Source organism: Halictus rubicundus, chromosome 2 (genome assembly GCF_050948215.1).
Source record: "Halictus rubicundus isolate RS-2024b chromosome 2, iyHalRubi1_principal, whole genome shotgun sequence".
NCBI classification, from domain to species: Eukaryota; Metazoa; Arthropoda; class Insecta; order Hymenoptera; family Halictidae; genus Halictus; species Halictus rubicundus.
The window spans coordinates 13544317-13566993 of NC_135150.1; the positions used below are offsets into that span (position 1 = coordinate 13544317).

The following is a 22677-nucleotide window of genomic DNA, read 5'->3' on the forward strand; positions in this document are numbered from 1 at the left end:
TATTATTCCTGATTCATGAGTTATGTTGTGTGTGCTATGATCTAGCTCACCAGATGGTTGTTCTATTTGAAATGTGAATAAAATGTACTACCAATGAAAAAGTATTAAAATTTATTGTACATAAAAAACATCAGTATAAAAATGCGTATATTTGACAAGTATATTGGAAAATTATAGTAGAACTCATAGGGGCACCGTTGTATGTCAGCATCGACGAATACTGCTCTTTTTACCATCCACGTCTGCCATATCCACCAGAGGAGAGTCCACCACCGTATCCACCAGAGGAGAGTCCACCACCGTATCCACCAGAGGAGAGTCCACCACCATATCCGCCAGAGATTCCACCGCCATATCCACCAGAGACTCCACCGCCATATCCACCAGAAAGGCCGCCGCCATATCCGCTAGAGATTATACTGGAGTGTCCACCAGAAAGGCCGCCACCATATCCACCAGAAAGACCGCCACCATATCCACCGGAAAGGCCTAATACCAATACAATATTCATTAACGGATTGCAAATTTTATGCACTTATAGTGTCTTTGATCCTCGAACCTCGATACAGTGAAATATTAAACCTTAACGATGTTTCTATGCTGTTTAAAATATAATAAGATCAATTAGTAATTTAACACTAGATTTACGGGACCCGTCAAAATGACGGATTCTAATATTTTTAATTTACGAATATTGAGATTGTAAAGATGCGTCCATGAGGAATTATTTAACAAATTGATTTCTTTGGATATATATTATTAAAAAGATGGCCACAAATTTTGATAGATACAATCATGTTATTTTTGTAAAGTAATGTAAAATAATCATTTTTAGTGCTCCGTAAACCTAGTGTTAAAGATTTCTCTTATTCCAATCGCTTCAAAGTAATCCGAACAATTTACACTTTGCATTGTCCACTTATTAATCCTTAGATAGATTATTGGAGCCCCCGTGGCCCTATTCTGATTTATGGTAACAATTATTTATGACGTGCTTTAATGTAACTATTTGAATATTTAAGTAACCTATCATTACCCCGCTACATTTATGATTTTTTTTTAAACCTGCAACCATTCAATACGAATAAATTGAATAATGTAAATATTGTTTTGAATTGTGGTGTAATGATTTTTTTTGTGATGATTTCGAGTCGCCATTCAATTTTCGAGGGAAGATATCTGGAGTCATAATACCTATCCACAACCCTCCTTTGTTGCAAGTTTGAAGATTACAAATATGTATCTCCTTTTGCAAAACAGGCCACACTGTTGCAGTTTTCAAATTCGTATTGAAAGTAGAACGTTAAAATCACCCGTCAGTGATAGAACAATTAAATGGTTTTAGATCGGCGCACCGTGATCTCTGTACTAGTAGTCATGTAGAATAATAATAAGCCGAGAAGAATGACTCGTTCATACGAAACTAACCGCGAACAGCTAAAGGGAACCGCATATTATGTAATTTTCCGGGCGCTGACAGTTGCACTCCATTGTAAAAATGGTTCCAGTGCACCGACATTATGAAATCGACGTAAAGTCACTGTGTAATATCTCAAATGAAAAGGCGTGGGAGCTGGAAGGTAGACAATTAATTTAAAGGAGCTCCGAGAGTTTAATAAAACAGGATGTATTAGGGTGGACGTTAAGTATAACGTGATGACATTTGAATAAAATGGCGTTTTACCTCCTCCTAAGCCAGATCCTCCATATCCTCCAAGGCTGATGCCTCTTTTCTCAAGGTGCTTTTCTTCCTGGCCGTAGATGGGGCACGCCAAGGCGATGATAGCGAGAACAATCTGCAAAGAAGTTGCACAGTAACTGTACACGACCTCCTTCCGTTCATTATTATGAGCATACTGTGCATTAGGGTCTATCTATAGGGTCCAAGTATATCTATCTATCCAAGTATATCTCAGCTTCATGAGCGAATTATAAGGCGAAAATGATCTAGAGATTTTCTTATACATTCTATATAATCTGACATCAAAAAGATGTGCTAGACCGAATTTGAAAATTTTATATTTTTATAACTCGTTTTTTTCGATTGTACTATATTTTACCTATCGTTATCATATATTTTCTTTTAAATAAAGTATGGAGATAATTAATACAGAAGGAGACCAATTACAAGAAGTTTACAATTACGAAGTTTAGATTTGTAGCGGAATTGAATACTTTATTTCTCAAAGCTCACAAAGATCTTTTAAGAGGTTTTCAATTCCCAATGAATTTTTTAAAAAGAATTCAGATGCGTGGAATGACAGGAACGATTTTAAATATGGCTTCAACGTTGTTCAACGAACGTAACATGTTGAACTTATTGAACAGTATATTCAATTGTTCACAAAAAATTAAGAGGTATAGATTGAATCTACAAATGTATAAAAATACAATAAAAGAATAGTACAATCGAGAAAAACGAGTTACAATTTTAAATGTTGCACGGATTATTTGTAGAATAAATTTAAATCCTACATGGAATAATGTACAGTTATGTTCAGCTCGTAGCCATTACGGAAGAGCTTATAAAATTACAAAATTCGAAGAAGGAAACGTGGATTAACATAAGAATGACGAACAAGTGATTTCCAAGAGATGAAAAAACAAGTACTCTAAATACAAATTCAGTGTCACACAAAAAAAAAGGCACAAGTTTGCGATCATTGTAAACATAATACATAGAATGACCATTATAAATTTAATAGAATACGCATCAAAGGCACAAATCAAATTTAAAGTTTATGGTATTGTAGTGTATAATAACTCATTTTTATCTCTTCAGAAATAAACTGCAGATTTTATGCATTTACAACAAAAACCAATAGGTAAAATAATGGAACTGTGAAGACATTGATAGAATTTCAGAATATTGTTACACCAATGTAGACTCGTCGAATTTCTTAGAAGGTAAAATTCATTTTTATACAATTTCTACGTCTCACGATTGACTCGGACAATTTTTCCTTTGCGTGAGGGTCCGCGGTCTATTCGCGGATAGTACTTCAAAAATTATGTGCTCTCACTGTCGTCGATAGGAAGACATGAAAAAACCGACCCGGAAAAGGGTTAATTCGTGGGTGCGAATTCAGCCGATGCGAATGACTTACGAAGGTATTCATGATGGTTGCGATGTGCTTCACGATCGAAACTGTTGCAAAAACGATAGAATACACCCCCTTTTATACCGAGCCGAGTGGTTTCCTGGTGTACCGCATCCTGGCCAACTGGATTTCGCATGTGTTCGTGTCACACAATCGCACGCCACGTGCTGCGTCGACACGCCTTTCTAACGCCGCGGCCGCACACCGCCTCTTGTGTCGCGAAACTTTTTTTACTTTTGTATTTCCCTGTAAGATCAGGCGAAGATATCGGATACGTCGGGCCCGTCAAGTCAGTTGGAAAGAAACAGGTCAATTGTGAAGATTAGCGATAGATAGAACGAAACGAAATCGCCATTCACGCAAAAGTAAACAACGATTCCGGTGTTACCCGGCAGATTGGAAAGCGATCGCGCGAACAGGGCCACGCGAAATTATACAAAATTTGATACGATCGGCCGGTCTAAACGAATCGTACACGAATCTATTTCGAATTCGAATGTCCAATTAAAAAGGGTGGTGCAAGCGTTGCGTCTTCGCCGTTCTCCCTTGTGACGATAACGCGCAGCTATTATTCAAACATGCCCGCAACGTTACAATTACAAATGTATAAACATTGTCGGTGGTATTATTCAAGCATGTTCGCAAGTGTTACGAACGTTACAAACATATGCGTCGTTCTGTTTGGGAGAGTCCACAGAATCATTTGCACAATTTCAACCGTTAAAGCGGAAAACATTCTTCAAGTTGAAAGTACGACTCCTACTACAATTGTCTCTGCAACAGAAAAAAACAACTTTCGGATTCGCGTTCGAAACGTTTCAAAATTCACAAGTGGACTGCGGATCTTAATGCAAAATAAAAATTGTCTACATCGATTGCAAGGTACAGTAGGCTGTCACAGAAGATTCTTTTTCCCTTCAATAATCTTAACACGTCCGCTGCCGAACTGTTCCCCCGAAGAATCCAACAAAATTAAAACTAATTATAATAAAAATTACCTCTTGAACATTTTTTAGATCGTACAAGTAGTAACGAAGTTCGATTTAGCAACTGTATTATGAACAAAAATAACGTTTACAGACGAAGAACTGTGTCACCCACGTATGGCAGATATGGCAGTCGACGTGTCAATAAATTGAAAAATAATATATTGGCAGTCCTCCAATCTGTCTACCGTTTTAAATTGCACCAGCTCGTTTTTGTTAGAAACGCATAAAATCGATTACTGGTTGCCGAAATGCAGGGAGGAAAGTTCATTGGCCAGAGTGTTCCGCGCTACAGTTGAGGAACGCGTCATTTCACAGTCGTCTGACCTGTTTCGGATCCGTGGTTAACTGCTGACCGATAGTATCGGATGTATCGAAAGCGGATGAGTCCTGTCGTTATTTCAACGTGGTCTTGTTGTGGAAACGATTTTTCTCCGCGGCTCTCCTGTTCCTCGAGAACGAGCGTTGGATAAGGAGGCCTCGGTTCCAGAGGAGCCTCGGGAGTATCTCTTTTACAGTATTCGCATCTCGAATTTCATCGATAGCGAGACTTTCACTGGTGCTAGGCGCTAAGGGGACGGTCTTCGATTGCGACGGTTACGTAAAAAGACGAATTTGTACTTTTTCCCATCTCGCACTCCGCACGCGTACTTCCTTCTCGTTCGTACTTCGACAGACAGTTCTTGACGAGCGAAATTTCTTTACCCTTCGTCCACTTTCCTTGACGTGGCTTCGCGTCGCCGAGGTTTCTATGACAAAAGAAACCGCCGAACGAAATTGTCACCCTCCGCAACTCGCAAAGTAACGCGTGTCAGCGTGCCGCTTGAAGCGATAATAAGACTTTGCCCGAACTACACCGGGTGGTACCGAACTCGTGCGACATCGGAAAGTCTTCCGGAACATATTATTAATAAGTATGCATCGGACAACTGTGTGTCACTGTTCACCGATCACGAACAAAGAGCAGCCGCGTACTTACCGCGTGTAGCGAAATTGTCAGCAGCACTTCCCGACGCAGTCCTCCGTTCGCTCTCGATCGAGATGGAAGAGTTCAAAGAGATCCACGGTGACATATATCAACTGCTCTGCTTCACTGGACTATGGCCTGTCCACGATTCCCAATTCGCTTTCCGAATGATGGCGAAGCGATTCCTTATCCCTACGATTACGCTCGCATGTTTGGTCATCCAGGTGATGAACGTCGCTTACTATATTTTGCATCTATCGTCACTTCTACAGAAGTTGTTGCGAATACATTTCTATATCGTTTGAATATTTAAAAAATTTTAAATTTGTAGAAGTTATATTGTTTAATTATTAACCCTTTGCACTCGGCGCTATTTTCATTCTAAAATTTTTCCTCCGTCTTAGAATATTTTCATCTTATTCATACGAAACTGATCCGATTTCCATAGATAATATTTAAATGTTTAGTAATCTATTAAATGCAAATTTTGTAATGGAACAAATATTTTGTAATATATTTTGCAATTTCTTTGAAATAATGCCACAACAATTTCTAGTGGTGCTTCAGAGTCACCAGTCGAGTGCTAACGGTTAATACTCATTTAATCCATGGATTGGGCTTGTTCAATCCCAATGGCCTTTTTCAATTTTAAATTGTCTTTTTCTTTGTGAAATGGAGTTGCATGAAATTAGAATTGTATAAGATAATTTTTGTGTAAAATTCATCGTTTTTACTTATAGTCGAAATATTTTTCAGTACAAGACTTTGACCTCGGTAGAGTTGACGCTGGAAAATGTGCTATCGACAATGTCGTTCAGTGGACCAATGGTATTGTTCTTTGTACGATACATGTCTTTCCTTCTCGCGTTCTCAACGGTAAGTAGCAGACCAATTAACCGCTAGTATAATCGCTGTTGAACGTCATCATTGTAACGTTATGAATATTTCTATACGCGGCGACAGATACGAAAACTGTTTATGGCTGTGCAAAACGATTTTGTAATATGGAAAAATACGATTGAGATGGATATGTTCAATGAGTACATACAGAAAGCAAAAGTCTTGTATTACTACTATTTACGTAAGGACAATTGACGACTATCTTTTGCTGTGAACGGAAAAACATTCAACCGTGAGATCCCTATGCAAAAGAATTTTAAACATATTCTGTACAACTCTGTCGAACAAGAGGAAGAAAATATTCAAAATAGAATTGATGCATGGGCCAATCTTTTTCTGTTCCGGCTTCACAATACGGAAATACATCTGTATACAGTAGTTTTGATCTAAGCGCAATGCTCGGGTCCGTGCTGTGACATAGATCGTGTATTGCTACTATTTTGTGTGACCGTCAATTAAACCACTAAACACAGTTCAAATTATATCGTGTTCAGTGTCATTTTAATCAGAAAAATGCCACGAGTATTTGGTGAAAGTCTCATTAAAAAATTTTGGAAAATAAAGGTTTTGTAATTGGATTAGTTCACACAGATATACCCGACCCGGTATCGGATTACGCGGGATCGTGGGGTATTGACTAAGATCGTGTAGCTCCGTACGGCTTAGATCAAGACTTTACTGTAATTGACTTTATCGACACATTTCTAGTAAGAACGATTCGGAAACAGAATCGATTAATGAGACACAATTTCCAACCTAGGTCTTGTAAGCTTCACGGTGATCTCGATGAGCCTAGCAATGATTCCTATAATAACACAGAAAAAGCTTCAAGCTGGGTACCTCCGTTATTTTGGATTTTATTACGCCGAGTCAAGCATTAAAACCACTTGTGTATGCTTCCAAATTTTGTTTGTATATGGAATTGGTATATTTTGCGTACTCGGTACGGAAGCATCGATGAGTGTCTGTAGCCATCACATATGCGGATTACTTAAAATCACTAGGTACATTTTCAATAATATTTATGAATTTTCGTTCCTTACGGATTCATTTATCATTCCACGAACCGTTCGAGCGACCGGGACTACATGAAGCTGGATGAGATTTAACGAGTTTAGTGTGCCACAACTCGCGATTTGTTTCTAAAGAAAGTCACAATTTGTTCAATTCTAAGTAATTTCATTTTTCAATCCATACTTTCTTTACGATTCAAAATTAATTGTTGGATATCAACGCTTATTTATTCTTTTTTAACGAATCAATTGACCGAGCCACATTTTATTGTATTATCAAATTATTTAGCATTGGAAACCGTGAGAATGTCTTATTTCGGTTGGATGAAGTGCCTAGTTTCATTAGCAGGCTCAATATCTACCAATACGTTGTCCAGTACGTATGTCAAGTAAAAAATTATTTTTCCGATATCGCGATGAATTATTTTTAAGCGAAAAATTATTTTTCTAATCCGGTCTTTAATTAGCTGGTCATCCAAGAATTTCCCGCACTGATATCAATAAACAGGAGTCAAACAGAAATTTGTTTCTTCTTTAAATAATGTTAGTAAATTGAAAATAATATACCGACAATTAAATTTATTCAATCGTTCGATTGTTTTACATTTCACGTTCTGACTTTTCGCGTAAATGCAAGATGGATGTGGTGGGATGGCCAGCTATTGTGATCCTAATGTAAAATTCCTCGAGCAATGAAAGGAAGTATCGGTCGATGTTTATTTCCGCAGCTACAAAATTACAACGACAATCAACGACGTGGCAAAATCGACCACTGCGAAAACAGTAAACATTGCTCCAGCTATTAAACTACACTTGCACGCTATCGAGTTGGTATCTTCATATAGACATTTAGACGGCGCCCTTGTCGCGTACTTAATTAACGCTTTATTAAATGTTTCATTCATCTTGCATATGTATATTGTTCGTGAACGCGCGGAAACATTATGGATTCGTCACCGAAGCATGATGGATTCTATATCACAGGATTTAGGATTGTCGTATTTAGTGACGATTGGAACGGCTGTCGTTTCCTTCTCTTTGAATCTGTGCCGTGTAAGTATATTGTTAGAATTGAGTAACCGGAATCAGCGAATGATATTCGAAAAGACTACTACTAATCGTCCTGTGAAATAAAAAAGGGTGGTCAAACTGTTTCTGGTATGTGACAGATTTTTCTGGTGCTTGTGGAGTCGAACCACTTGGATGAAGCGGTGGTCCCCTTCCTAATCATCTTGTCACACGTGATAATGATATTCCTGGGTAATCATTGCGGGCAGACAATGTCAAATACTAGCCTTGAGGTTTTTAATGCAGCGTAAGTGCACATCTCGATCAAACGAAAGTTACGTTATAGAGGGTGTTCGACTAATGGCGGGAGAAAATTTAAGGGGTGGTTCTGCAAGACAATATAACACAAAAATGGAGAATTAACAAATTGCGATATCGGCTTCATTATTTAGCTATTATCAATTAAAGATCCGTCTAAAATGCGACAACCCGACCAACAGAGGTGTGCGTTGTCTACATCGTAAAGGCGCGACAGTCACGTAGTAAAGGGGATCCACGCTCGCATGCAATTAGCCTTTGACCTCATACACTTTAGCCATTAATGCGGCTCGAACCGAAAATGCGCGTGGAATGACCCAATCGGACGGTTTACACCCGCATGCCTGCCCTGGAGAGGAAATGAGAGTGCTCACGCCCGGGATTTTAGTGTCCCCGGTATAGTGCTGCCACTAGTCTAATTTTTAGCCTGGACCAGAACCTGCATCATCATACCTGCATCATTAGCAGCGGATTCCAAATAATGCAAGAGTGGATTCTACTTCTATGTTAAAAGAGGCTCTTCTATGTAGGCTCTGATCCAGCCTAAAAGATGATGCCGGTTCTAATACAGGCTAAAAAGATGATGCAGGTTCTGGTCCAGGCTAAAAAGATGATACAGGTTCTGTTCCAGGCTAAAAAGATGATGCAGGAAAAGTGGGGACACTAAAACTGTCGAATTCTTGCCAGGTGACTTCTTGTGAGGCACTTGATACTTGCCGCTTTGTTACTTTAATTCTCAGTAATTGAAAAATGAAGCCGAAATCACAATTTTTTTACTCTTCATTTTCCTGTTATATTGTTATGGAGAACCATCCCTTAAATTTTCTCCCACCTGTAGTCCAACACCCCGTACATGATTTTAAATTACTTGTTCGAGAATGAACCGAAATATTAATTTGAAGTTGAAATTTTTTATGGATGTAATAAGATGAAAATTTAATGACACAGATACAATTCGTTTTGGTACTATATACCGCTGAATGCCAGGAAACTGGTGGCTTTTATTATGATGAGATCTGCAAAAGAGCTGGAATGCAACTTTTTGAGCTTGTACACTGCAGGTTACGAAGGTTGCTCGATGGTAAAGAATCACGTTCTCTCGTTGTAACCCTTTGCACTCCGAGTGTGACTCGACAACAATATCGTTCACAGAAACTCCTATGTTCAAATGTGATTCTACATTTTTAACTCTTAAGCGGTCACGTGACGCGTTTCGTCTCTGTGCTGCATGTGTCACAATGTCACGTGACTAATCCGGTATTGGCAGAGAGAGGGTAACTCCCCTGATCTGGCCACTCTGGACACAGAATTGTTATTCGTGTCATTTTGAATAAAACAATTGAATAATCAATTGAAGCATTTTAAATAAAAAAGTTAAAATGATAGGGAGCTGTTGGGATCAAAATTGAAAAACAATTCGGAGCGCAAATGGTTAACATAGATTGCAAAATCCCAGGCCACAGAACTTTCTGTTTTAGATGCTCAGTACGTCATTTTCGTATTTTACCGTGCTCTATTCGGTCCATTAGGGCAACCAGACCATTGCGACGCAACGGAATAGTAATTACCACTTCGAGAATATTTAATACGGCGATATGTGAAAATTTAGTAGCAGCAATGAATTACAAATCAAAATTACAGGCGATTCAGGATGGGTAAGAAGTGAATAAACAATGAAAATTAAAGGAAACAGTAACGAAAGGAATCTGTGATTTAACTTAAGGGTAATATCTAGACTGTATATAGTTATACAAAACAATTGTTTAGATCGATTCCAAGGAACAGAAGACACGATCAAATTTAGTATTTTATTGAACGATCTCAATAAATTGAAAATAGTGTATCCTTAAACTGATTTAATTTCTTTACTGTTTTAAATTGCACCAATTCGTTTTTTTCGGCGTAAATTCACAAAATCCACAGTCTATTTATAACTATTACTTTATTCCAAACGAAGATAGATCCAACAGCGCACATGCTCAGTCGCACGCCTAACAAAGAAAGAGGAAGGACTTTTTAGGGACCGGAATCACTGTCAGCTACCTTCGGATGTCGATCTGTGATCGAGGCAGCTCCACAAATCGCATCTCGCATTGACTATACCACGTTACGTCCACATTGGAGCTGCAACTGCACGTGCAAAACAATATCTTGAAAAATCGCCGCTTGTTGCTATGTATTTTCGTGTAATGAAGATCATGAATGCTGTGGTGGGAAAGACTATTTAGTACATCCTCGGTGTGGACAAAGTGTTTTCGCAAGCTATTGTTTGTTAGAAATAATTCCAAACACGCAGCAATAGTGACGAACGGTTCCTCGTTGTCGCGACAGTGTGGCCAGTTGAAAGAACAACAACAGCTGATAAGAGACGTCGACAATTACGAATTATACGATACACAATACAGACCGTTTTTCCAATTAATGTGTGATTCTTTTCTCCGAAATAGTATAGTGCGACGGCCATCACCGAGGGTAAACTTTCGATTCTTCGTCAACGCTAAACGCACCATCGCATCGCCGGTCAAACTCACGGTTTCAGACTTTCATTTCACAATTATTGAAAGTACAGAGCCGTTTCCGTTCGAAATAATAGAATACATTTTCGTGTTCAAGCACATTACGCCATTAAAAAAAATTTTGAATAAATAATACAATTCTGTAATTTTTCTGACGTGCCAGACGATTTTAGAGCCCGACACGTTTAGTGTTGAACGATTAACCGACGAAAAAACCAGAAAGACGAGCACCGATCTTCGAGGCTAATTTAGAACTAAGCAAGAAATACGCTTCGAGCAATTCTGTAAGAGCTGTCCCTCATAGGATTAATATTTCTTCATAGTAGGCTATTAGAACGTACGTCACACACTCTCGTGACTGATGTTCTCGAAACCGGGCACGCAGAGTACGACGTCCCAAATCGCTATAATTTCGTCAACTGCTAGAGAACGGTTAATCATACGGTACGTCCCCACGTCCATTCCCATATGGTTCCTCGGCTATTAACATTTCTGTAAAGGAAGGGTGCAAGTGACACCAGGAACTTATGTCCGAGCGGTATTATTAGCTATCTTGCGACGGACGGCTGTCTTATCACCTGTCCTTTAACAGAATGTCAATACAGCAAGGTTCTCGGCGAGCAGTTTGAGATATAGAATTGTGTTTACCGATGCAGTTGATGTTTCGCTATCGGTCAAGATGGAAGAGTTCAAAGCGATCCACGGCGAATTGTATAACCTGCAGAGCTTCTGCGGATTTTGGCCATTTCCAGAATCTCGAAATATTTTCCTGCAGCTGGTCAAGCGATACGTTATCAATTCGATTACCATAGCGTGTATTGTCATCCAGGTGATAAAAGTTACACAACAGGGTTGAGCACATTATATTTAAAATAACATAAATAATGCGTCACCCAAATGCTTCTGGCACAATGGGCCTGTCAATAAGATGACAAATAACCATTTGAAATTACGAATAGTTTTAAACACCTTATTATTTTTATTTTAGAAACAATACCAAAAATTTATAGTCATTTCGTTTTTAAATCAAATCAACTATTTTCATATAATTGTATATTTGAAATTGATTGTTCGAATGAAATAAATAATTTTAGCCCGACAAAAAACTATTGAAGTAATTATATTGATATTAAATTTACATACTGTACTGTATGTTTAGCGAAGTTAACCAGGAAACTTGTCACGAATGCATTTCCGAATCGTTTAACTGGTTAAAAAATTATGGTGAATTGTACGTTCATAAAAATTCGTGCTTATTTAACCCACGATAAAGAGAATTATTGTTCTTTTGTTCCCGTTTAACATTCTTGAATTTAAGTTTTATAAGTTTTATTGGTTTTCGTAGTTTCACGGGATACAGTAACAACTTTATTGCATATGTACCTGTGTACGTTAATAAGAATATTCACAATAAAGAGGGTTCTCCTTTAACAGAACACTAAAGAGTTGAACAAAGCTAAATTAGTAGGTTTTCTCCTGAATATACAATAAACTCAAATTATTGAATATGATTTGGCTAACACGTCTGATATCATATTTGTCTGCTTTTAAACTTACTTCGAATATCTATAACCTGCATTCAAAAAAGAAAATTTATTCTTACGTCTAACTGAATCAAACAAGATGGAAAAGTTGACCTGTGCTAAAACTCGCAGGGATGTGCTATGAGCTTATTACAGTGCAGAAATGCAACAGAAAAATTCTTAATTCTTATAATGTGAAGTATAGTTAACGTTTAAGCTTCTAGCCAATTTTTTTCTCCATTTTCAGTCTAACATACCAGAATTCAAAAAATTGCATGCGTAGCTACTCCCGGAAACTTTAAGAACAAGGGTAATTTACCCGAAAAAGGCACCGAATAATCAATCTGCATGCCTTCGTTTGTGAAACGAAATTGCATAAAATGAAATTAGAATTGCGCAAAAGTAATTTGTGTGAAAATTCATCGCTTTTAACTATAGTCGAAATATTTTTCAGTACAGCACGCTGCGCAACGTAGAACTCACCTTGGATAATGTGCTATCGACGTTGTCGTTCAGCGGGCCAATGTTATTGTTCTTTGTGCGATACGTGTCTTACCTTTTGGCACTGAAAACAGTAAGCAGCAGAACAATTAAACAATTAAACATGATTGCTGTAGTTGTTGAATTGCATTATGAATATCTTTGTACGCGCCGTCAGATGCGCAGAGTCTTTCAGAGCATGGAAAACGATTTCGCGAAATGGAAAAATACGGACGAAATGAAATTGTTCGAAGAAGAAATAAAGCAAGCAAAACTCATATATCACCACTATACACGTAAGGAAAATCACCAAATATCTTTCTCGTCGATACTGTGAGCGAAAAAATACTTGACCGTGAACGATTTCCATGCGAACTAGCACACGTGGAATCGCTTTTGTGCAATTCTGTCGAGAATGACCGAACAAAACGATCCACCACTGTATAGTATTTCTTTGAAAGGGGAGATTCCTGAGATTGTTTGAAGTAACTTTTTCCTTTGCGAAAATGTTCTCTGCAGCTTCGATAACGAATTATTAACGAAAAACACGGACCAATCACAGCACGGCTACAGGGGACGAATTCCGGCTCGGCCAATGCCAACATCGCGCTCTGTGGGATCCGTCGCCGAGCTTGAATCCCTCCGTTGCAGCCGCGCTGTGATTGGTCCATGTTTTTCGTTAACAACTTCTAAACAATGCCGTGGAGAGCATTTTCGCAAAGGAAAAAGTTACTTCAAATGACCGCAGTAACCTTCTCTTTCAATGAAGTACAACACTTTTGGGACACCCTGTTTATAAGAGGGTCAATCTTTCCCTTCACAGTTTTAGAGTGAAGTTTCATTCCCGCGTTTTTTGTCAGATTTAGCCTAAAACAAAATTAGTTAATCAGATATGGTTCTCATCTACAGGTCTAGTGGTTTTCACAGTAGTCGGGCTGTACCTGGCATTTATTCCCATAATAACACAGCCAACACATCAAGTTGCTTATCTTCGTTATTTTGGATTCTATTTCACCAAGCAGAGCATTAAGACAACTCTCGTATGCTTCCAAATTATGTTTGTATTTGGAATTGGTATATTTTGTATACTCGGCACGGAAGCATCACTGTCTGTCATTTGTCATCACGTTTGCGGTTTACTTAAGATCACTGGGTACATTTTCAATAATATTTACGAATTTTCGTCATTTATCATTCCACAAGTCATTCGTGCGACCGGTATCACATGAAGTTCGGTGGGATTTAACAAGTTTAGTGTGTCACAACTCGCGATTTGTTTCTAAAGAAAGCCACAATTTGTTCATCGTTTCATTTTTCAATGCATACTTTCCTTGCGATTCAAAATTAATTGTTGGACATCAACGCTTATTTATTCTTCTATTTTTTTTTTAACAAAACTGCATGGAATCAATTAACCGAGCCCCATTTTATTGTATTATCGAATTATTTAGTGTTGGAAACCGCGAGAATGCCTTATTTTGGTTGGATGAGATGCGTAGTAGCATCAGCAAGTCTAATATCTACAAATGCGTTGTCCAGTACGTTTGTCAAATAAAAAATTATTTTTCTGATATCGCGATAAATTATTTTTAATCGAAAAATCATTTTTCTAATCTGGTCTTTAATTAGCTGGTCATCCGAGTATTTCCCGTACTTGTATCGATAAACAGGAGTCAAACAGAAATTTGTTTCTTCTTTCAATAATGTTGGTAAATGAAAACTAATATATCGACACTCTTATTCAATCGTTCGATTTTTTTACATTTCGCCTCCTGACTTTTCGCGTAAATGCATCAAATCGGCAGTGTAGTCAGCAGAATGGATCTGGTGGGATGGCCACCTATTGTGATCCTAAAATTTTTCGAGCAATAAAAGGAAGTATAAGTATGTTTATTTCCACAGCTACAAAGTTACAATGGCAATCAACGACGCGGCAAAATCGACCACTGTAAAAACAGTAAACATAGCTCCAGCTATAAAACTACACTTGAAGGCTATCGAGTTGGTATCTTTATATAGACATTTAGACGGCGCCCTTGTCGCGTACTTAATTAACGCTTTATTAAATGTTTCATTCATCTTGCATATGGATATTGTTCGCGAACGCGTGGAAACATTATGGATTCGTCACCGAAGCATGATAGATTCTATCTCACAGGATTTAGGATTGTCGTATCTAGTGACGATTGGAACGGCTATCGTTTCCTTCTCTTTGAATCTATACCGTGTAAGTGTCTTTAGAATCATACTTAGTTCTACCAGAATCAGCAAATCGATTTTAAAAAGTCTACTATTCTTCCCGTCAAATAGAAAAAGTTATAAAACTGTTTTTGGTGTGCGACAGATATTTATGGCGATAATGCAAAGAAGCTTGGATGAAACAGTGGCTCCCTCCCTGATCATCATAGCGCACATAATAATGTTATTCCTGGGCAATCATTGCGGTCAAAGGGTGTCAAATACCAGCCTTGAGCTTTTTAATGCAGCGTAAGTGGCGTCTCGATTAATAGAAAATTTCGTTGGTCACAAAATTACACATCGATTGCACGAGAATCGAATTGAAATATTAGTTTGGAATTGCATTCTTGAGAACGAATAATTATCATCAAACTGCGGAAGAAAAATTTCATTGTTCCTTTAATAATTCAGTGACTTATGCAAATTAGAACTCTTGTTTTAAATTGTACCTGATCATTTTTACCATAAATGCATAAGACCCGCAATCTAATTATCACATTAGAAGTTCCAGCTTTTGTATGAAAATTTGATATCGCAGATACTCTTCGGAATGGTATAATATACCGCCGAATGAAAGGAAACTGGTCACTTTCATAATGCTGAAGTCTTCGAGAGAGCTGGTAATCTGCCTGCTAAGTCTGTATACTGCTAGTTACGAAGGATACTCGATGGTAATTGATCAAATTCTCTTTCCTCGTCGTCGATTCTCAGCCTACGGTTACGCAAATGTTCGTTTCAGATCATGAGAACAGCATTTTCCTATTTCACTGTCTTGCTTTCGGTCCAGTAGATCGGTTGAGAAGTACTATCCGAGGCAGTAGTCGTTACTTTGACAATATTTCATACAGGGAACTCCGAAAATTTCTCTCGACAGCTATAGAATCCTAAACGGTTCAGAACGAGCACGAAATGTCGATGTTACGAGAAATAGTTTGACTACAACGTGTTGTCAGGTATTAGTATAAAACTGGAATGAAGCAACTAACGCACACTGAAAACCACACGAGAAAACAACAAAATGAATCTTTCGTTTCAATTTAACCACATTGCAGTAATACTCACCAGTTCTATCATTTATCATCATTGTAACATGTTATTTATATCTTTCATACATAAACAAATAAATAATACTAATTGATATTGCGTAAAAAGTTATTTTCCAAGGTAGATCTCTTGTTCCTCGAGTACAGAACAACAGAAGAGTTATTCAGCCCATCTAGGTTCCCATTGAAAAATTTATTGTTTCAATATATTTTGATTAATTTCTTAAGTTTATTTAATAAGCTTGTGCTCATCAAATCGTGCAGTTTTGTTCCGCTATACAGTGACGAGCAAAAATGTAAACACACTTCGCTAGTTTTTCATAAAATATGATAATACAATATATTTTTCGATTGAATGATAAAGCTTAGGTAATAATTATATAGTGAATGTGATAAACAAAACATAACAGTTTATGTTAGATAATGTTAACAATATATATAATATTTTACAAAAATAAGGATTTGAAGCAACGTTTACAGTTTTGCACGTATCATCAGAAACGGTTAAGATAGTACACAAATGCTAGGGAAATGAAATTGTCAACAAACACTGATAGTCAACTGTAGTAAAACACGTTTAGACTAGAGTTTACACAGTTTTTCTCCTATTGAAAGTTAGTTGACACACGTAAGTCGAGATGAAAGCACTTAGTGCAGATAAAAGAAACAGTATCATTTCATTGTGCGATGAAGGTTTTTCATTACGGCAAATTGCAATAAAATGTGGTGTAAGTCATACGATGGTTGCAAGAATAAAGAAAACCTATGGTAGCGTGTCAACTTTTTCGAGAATCGGTAGACCGCAACTTGTTTCTGACAGAGCTGCACGTCAAATTGCACATCGTCTGAAAGTGATAAAACTCCAATAATCGCGGCTCAAGACGTTGGAGTAAATGCAAGTGAATGGACCATTCGCGTCTCCTTAAAGAAAATCGGGTTAAAAGCGAAAGAAAAGAAACGTAAACAAGCTCTTTCAGGCAAAAATATTAAACTACAAAAAAAATTTGTTCATACACACAAAGAGTGGACAACAGAAGATTGGAAAGTAGTTATATGGTCTGACGAAACAAACATTAATAGATTTGAATCTGATGGAAGGTCTTGGTACTGGACTTCATCCGAAAATAGTAATCAAGCAAGTAGCATAAAACAAACTGTGAAGTTCGGGGGTGGCTCAATTATGTGTTAGGGCTGTTTTACTCATAAGGGAGTTGGTCCCTTAGTTCGAATAGAAGGTATCATGTGCAAAGAGCATTATTTAAATATTTTGCAAAATAATTTACCTTCTGTTGTTAATTCTATGGAATTTGCCGAAGACGAAGTATTATTTCAACAAGACGGGGACCCTAAGCATACTGCAAAGATAGTAAAAACCTGGCCAGGAAATCAAAAGTTTTCTGTGATGAAGTGGCCAGCACAAAGTCCAGATATGAACCCAATCGAAAATTTGTGGTCAATTGTGAAAAAAAGGATAGCAAAATATGACAATCCACCTTCAGGTGTTCATGAATTGTGGAAAAGGACAGAACAAAAATGGTACAACATTGAGCCGGAAATGATTAAAAATTTAATAGATAGCATGCCATGCAGGCTAGAAGCAGTACAAAAAAGTAAAGGAACATGGACAAAATATTAATTTAAAGCTTTATTTCGACGAGCACAATTAAAGCGCAAAACTATAAAAATTGTGTTCAATCCCTATTTTCGATAAATATTCTATACAGTGTTAACGAAAATTAACTGTTGTGTTTTGTCTATGCTATTCGCTTTGTTATTATTAGTACCTAATCTTTATCATTCAATTGGAAAATAGGTTGTATTATCACGTTTTATGTAAAACTAGCAAAGTGTGTTTACACTTGTGCTCGTTACTCTAAGTCGACGGCTCAGGACGGCTACCGTCGCATTTCGGATCGGGGTACCTATGCGACTTGACTTTGTTCTGGAGTATGTGCGAGAGGCTCGAATGTTAGCGGCGGACCATAAAGTTGTCGGCCGGGCAGCGATATTATTTGTTGGAACAGGATAGAATTTGACATACCTTCTCGTTCCGGCACTAAGCGGTGTCGAGCGGACAACCTCAAAAGAAGAATAGGGGACAGAAGTGTCCTATTCCGGAAACAAACATTGGTGCCGTTTTTCGAGACAGAACTGTACGTATCGTTTTTTGCACGGGCGAGAGAAGATGAAGAGATAAGATGTCTGTATCGTTCGAATTCTAAAAAACTGATTAATAATAACATCGTGAGATACGACGATTAAATCGTGATATTGTAATCAACGTTTAATGGTTCCACTGTACACGTGAATAAATCAAATCTGCGATCTAATAGGAATAAATCAGACGAATTATCTTGTAATACATAGTGTTTCGAGTGGGAAAGCATAAAGCATTTACATGACACGCTGATAAGACAAATTCACTTTTGCAGAGCCTCGGTTTGACTATAAATGGGACGAGCATGCTATCCGCGACATAGTCATAATCAAATCGGAGATACAACATGTCTCGCTCCATTTGCACCGTCTTCGTGGCCCTGGCTATCATCCAGGCCGCTTTTGCCTGCGTTGAGAAACTGGACGAGATCATAAAATTGGAGGAAATGAAGGAGACGATTCCGGAAATTGAATTGGTGAGCAATCATTCAAGGTCCTGCTTGTAATTTTTGGACCGGCGATCATTAATGATTATTAATCTATTGTATGTGACAGTATGAACCAGAAGGTACTACACATGTTGGAGATATTATATTGGGTAGGCGTCGGGAAAATGAAGCTGTCTATGTCTTGGACTACGATTATAAAAATGACAGGGACTATAACTTTTACATAGAATTGCACATGCCTCTTCCTAAAGGTAATGTTTCTTCTTAGCACATAAACATTTCTATCCTATTATATCGCATTACATTTATTTTACTTTACAGTCACTCATATGTAATCGATCAAAATATTATACGAATTTGTTTTCCTCCACAGATAAGAAAATTCATTATTTAAGTGGAAGGAATAAAGACGGTAGCTCTATCGCGATGTGCGGTACTTTGGCGGACAATCTAGATAAGTCTGAGGGAGTGGTGGTACTAAGATTCCCACCTCACTCGCAGTGTAACGTAAAATTCACCTTTGGAGCGCATTAACTCTTCCCTTTCGGTCGAATTCGTCCCGAAAAGAAGTTTCAACGGCAGCCGAATAGGAAACTTTTCGTAAATCAATGAAGAAAAATAAAATTGTCCGTTCTTAATCAGAACTGTTCATTAATTTCCAATGTCCTAATGAAAACCTAAACGAATTGCAATCTCAGCACGATTGTCAACGTTTATTTCAGTTTGCGGTTTTTTTTTTAAATAAACATAATTCGTATTCTGAATAAATGCACATGGAAACAGTCATCGCGTAGATAACGGCTAAGCACTCTAGCTCGAAGCTATGATATTTTGATTCTGTGACCGTCGCGTCGTTCGTTTACTGAAATACGAAACTCGTCAGCAATGTTGCCATTGGCTCCCACTCTACCCTTCCCCTCCTACGACGTCATTCTCCCATTTTCGAAAGCGGGGAAACGTGGAGCTCCCCCAGGCCTTCGGACACCCCGAAGAGGCGGTTCGAAAGCCACTAGCGCCCCTTCCCCGCGTTTCGTCTGCGTTTGTTGTTGTGACTAATCCGGTAGTGGTGGCGAGAGGGTAACAGTATGCCCCTTAATTCCCCTGATCTGTCGTCACTCTGATCAGCAGAGTCGCCGGATGAGGGGGATTGTCTCGAATTCAGGGGAAAACGACACGGGAGAAACGCGTCACACGACCGTGCCCCGGCGGAAGCGTGGGGAATAGCGTCGTAGAAGGGGAAGGTAGAGTGGGGACACAAGTCCTAATCTGGAGACAATGCTAATGCAATGATGAAACTTTTTTACTTTTAATTATTTTTCATGAAAGTTTTCCGTTTGCGGACGCCCATGCCAGCATAAAGGCGATTATGTGCGTAACATGTAACCGAACAAATGAAAATTTCACAGATACTACAGTGTTTATTCGATATATGTCCAAAACAGGGATCTAGCACGGACATATATCGGCCTATTCTTTGATCCACGCGACCTTACACTCCTCGGTGACCGAGGACTCTCAAACTTCTCAGCCCCTCACGGTGTATACACCGCGGCAGTGGGGATGGTTCTGTGACTTTTATCGGCTAGGCATTTGGGACAAATATAGAGTAAACACATACTTTTGCTGCGTCGCGACGCACCGTGTCAGAAGAAAGTTTTTTGTTCCCTTGAACACTGCTGATTCATAAATACAGAACTCGAATAGAATCGAAGAACAATCATACGGGAAATGAATTTTGATTAACGATGAATTGCGTTTTGATAGTGTCGTCAAACTAGTACCAAAAAACTCATGTTCACTTTTCGTAATTGTTCATTCGAAACCAAAACCTCCGGTCCGTACAATTCTGTTTCTTAAAATCAACTGCCTGCCTCGGCGTTGTCCTCTTGCTTAAATACTAGATTAATCTATGATACATCTTCTGAGTCGTATTGTTTCTGAGTCAGAGAGTGAATGACCTCGTGGTGCATAGTTTGCCCTTCCTCCTGTCGTTTCGTTTCTTTGCTAACAATAAGTTCCCGAATTAAAGGACCGATGAAATCATGAATTTTGCGGATTCGGTTATCTTACTGACCGGTTATGATCGGATATCGGAGATCGGATATCATCGGTTATCACCAGTTATTATCAGGCGATAAGGTCCACAATAACGAATGACATTCCCGAATGTTTTCCACAAATTAAGTTCGAGATGGACCATATAGATATATCTATTTGATATTAAGATAAGATTTATTTATTTCTGAAAAATGAATTAACAGTAACTTTCGTGATTCTTATAATGATTGTCACGATACATACAGGGTGTTCGCGGAAATACTAACCAGCGGTTTTCTTGCAAATTGTAAATATTAGAACAAAAAAGTGTAAGAGCAAAAAGTTATACTGTTTTCTGAAAATAATGTAGTGGTGTCTGTAATTTATTTTTTTTCCATTAGTTTTTTAGAAATGAAGGTGAACTTCAATTTTTTATACAGAATGATATGTATTTTTTTATATGATATGCAAGCGTGTGCCAAAACGAATTCATTCGTATACGACACAATGGTCTCCAAGGTCATACATATGTCGTATACAAATTGAAAGTCACCTTCATTTAAAAAAAAATATTGCAGATAGAAAAAAATTACAGACACCATTACGTTGCTAGTAAAAAACAGTATAAATTTTCCTCTATCATTTCTTTTACTATTTGCAAGAAAATCGCTGGCTAGCATTCCCGCGAACACCCTGTATATTTTAATCAATTTTTATTGTTTTCACTGTATACATACTATGAATCAATCAAATCTGCAATCTAATCGGAACAAATCAGACTAAATATCTTGTAATACAAGGTGTTTCGAGTGGGAAAGCATAAAGCATTTACATGACACGCTGATAAGACAAATTCACTTTTGCAGAGTTTCGGTTTGACTATAAAAGGGACGAGCATGTTATCCGCGACATAGTCATAATCAAATCGGACATACAACATGTCTCGCTCCATTTGCATTGTCTTCGTGGCCCTGGTTATCATCCAGGCCGCGTTTGCCAACGTTGCCATAGAGCGCGGGATCACAAACTTGGAGTTGACCAATCTGATGACTCCGGAAACTGAATTGGTGAGGAACCTTTGAAGATCCTGCTTGTAACTTCGGTCAGCGATCATTAACGATTATTAATGTATATGTGACAGATTAATGGTGAACGCATGAGTTCTAATATCCTTGGAGATATGACGGCTGGTCAGCATTTGGACGGCGAAGTTATCTACACCTTCAAATACCGGAATGAGAATTACGAGGGAAATGTTAAGAATGGCCTCTATTACGTTAGAGTTCCTGAAGGTAAAGTTCCCTCTTACTACATTAACGTTTCTATCTTATTGTATCGCATTACATTTATTTTATTTTATGGCCACGCCTATGTAATTGATCAAAAATTGTACAAATGTGTTTTTCTTCACAGAAAAAACCATTCATTATGTGAACGTAGCGAATTCAAACGGTATCACTGCAGTGATCTGCGCAACTAACTTCACTTTGGGAGGGTCTATGTCCTTGTTTTACATAAGGCAACCACCTAACTCGGAGTCTCGTTTCACCGTTAACCTTGGAGCGCATTAACTCTTCTCTTTCGATTCATATAGTACATTTTCCAAATATCAATGAAGACAAATAAAATAATCCGTTCTTGATCAGAACTGTTTATCACTTTCCAATTTCCCAACGATAGCTTATGGCAATCTTAGTACAATTGTAAGAGTGTATTTTAGTTTGCGATTTTTTTATTCGAGCACTACGGGAAACTAAAAAATAGGGTTATTGGGAATGCATGGAGCAACTTCTCTCCTAACAAAGAATCAACAAAATTAGTTAATATATATGATATATATCTCTTACTTAATATTTTTTATTCTTTAAGAATAAGTATAACTAATATAGGCACAGTAATTGGTATCCCTCCAGTAATTGGGCCCTTTCCCTATTTACTCGA

General features: G+C 38.0%; 5 protein-coding genes across 11 annotated transcripts; 4 read left to right on the top strand and 1 right to left on the bottom strand.

The window, feature by feature from the left end:
• Positions 1-72: 72 nt before the first annotated feature.
• On the bottom strand, positions 73-5203 carry LOC143365385 (uncharacterized). Of its 3 annotated transcripts, XM_076805504.1 has the most exons (6): positions 5067-5203; positions 4415-4836; positions 3758-3875; positions 3108-3334; positions 1685-1796; positions 73-489 (listed from the first exon to the last, which is right to left on the bottom strand). In XM_076805504.1, the coding sequence occupies exons 4-6, from the start codon at positions 3117-3119 to the stop codon at positions 230-232; spliced, it is 384 nt and encodes a 127-aa protein (XP_076661619.1). In that variant the 5' UTR covers positions 3120-3334; positions 3758-3875; positions 4415-4836; positions 5067-5203; the 3' UTR covers positions 73-229. The 3 variants fall into 3 exon arrangements, with proteins under 3 accessions (XP_076661619.1, XP_076661620.1, XP_076661622.1); XM_076805505.1 differs by lacking the exon at positions 3758-3875 and having other exon boundaries at positions 3108-3347; XM_076805507.1 differs by lacking the exons at positions 4415-4836; positions 5067-5203 and having other exon boundaries at positions 3758-4034.
• Positions 5129-10144, top strand: LOC143365366 (uncharacterized). 3 transcript variants are annotated; one of them, XM_076805477.1, is made up of 10 exons: positions 5129-5278; positions 5811-5930; positions 6018-6135; positions 6715-6958; positions 7696-7794; positions 7930-8020; positions 8137-8282; positions 9242-9374; positions 9772-9853; positions 9935-10144. In XM_076805477.1, the coding sequence occupies exons 1-9, from the start codon at positions 5129-5131 to the stop codon at positions 9820-9822; spliced, it is 1152 nt and encodes a 383-aa protein (XP_076661592.1). In that variant the 3' UTR covers positions 9823-9853; positions 9935-10144. The 3 variants fall into 3 exon arrangements, with proteins under 3 accessions (XP_076661592.1, XP_076661591.1, XP_076661593.1); XM_076805476.1 differs by having other exon boundaries at positions 9772-10144; XM_076805478.1 differs by lacking the exon at positions 7696-7794 and having other exon boundaries at positions 9772-10144.
• Positions 10145-11321: 1177 nt separating this feature from the next.
• Positions 11322-15867, top strand: LOC143365367 (uncharacterized). Of its 3 annotated transcripts, none has more exons than XM_076805479.1 (9): positions 11322-11638; positions 12787-12906; positions 12991-13108; positions 13722-13965; positions 14715-14813; positions 14949-15039; positions 15157-15299; positions 15589-15721; positions 15790-15867. In XM_076805479.1, exons 1-9 carry the CDS (start codon positions 11489-11491, stop codon positions 15838-15840), a joined length of 1149 nt encoding a protein of 382 aa, XP_076661594.1. In that variant the 5' UTR covers positions 11322-11488; the 3' UTR covers positions 15841-15867. The 3 variants fall into 3 exon arrangements, with proteins under 3 accessions (XP_076661594.1, XP_076661595.1, XP_076661596.1); XM_076805480.1 differs by having other exon boundaries at positions 11498-11638; positions 12792-12906; XM_076805481.1 differs by lacking the exon at positions 11322-11638 and adding an exon at positions 12193-12642 and having other exon boundaries at positions 12792-12906.
• Positions 15868-15929: 62 nt separating this feature from the next.
• On the top strand, positions 15930-19457 carry LOC143365383 (uncharacterized). Its single transcript, XM_076805502.1, has 4 exons — positions 15930-16003; positions 18526-18726; positions 18806-18950; positions 19073-19457. The coding sequence occupies exons 2-4, from the start codon at positions 18598-18600 to the stop codon at positions 19231-19233; spliced, it is 435 nt and encodes a 144-aa protein (XP_076661617.1). The 5' UTR covers positions 15930-16003; positions 18526-18597; the 3' UTR covers positions 19234-19457.
• Positions 19458-20910: 1453 nt separating this feature from the next.
• Positions 20911-22368, top strand: LOC143365381 (uncharacterized). Its single transcript, XM_076805500.1, has 3 exons — positions 20911-21803; positions 21878-22028; positions 22150-22368. The coding sequence occupies exons 1-3, from the start codon at positions 21675-21677 to the stop codon at positions 22305-22307; spliced, it is 438 nt and encodes a 145-aa protein (XP_076661615.1). The 5' UTR covers positions 20911-21674; the 3' UTR covers positions 22308-22368.
• The last annotated feature ends 309 nt before the right edge of the window (positions 22369-22677 follow it).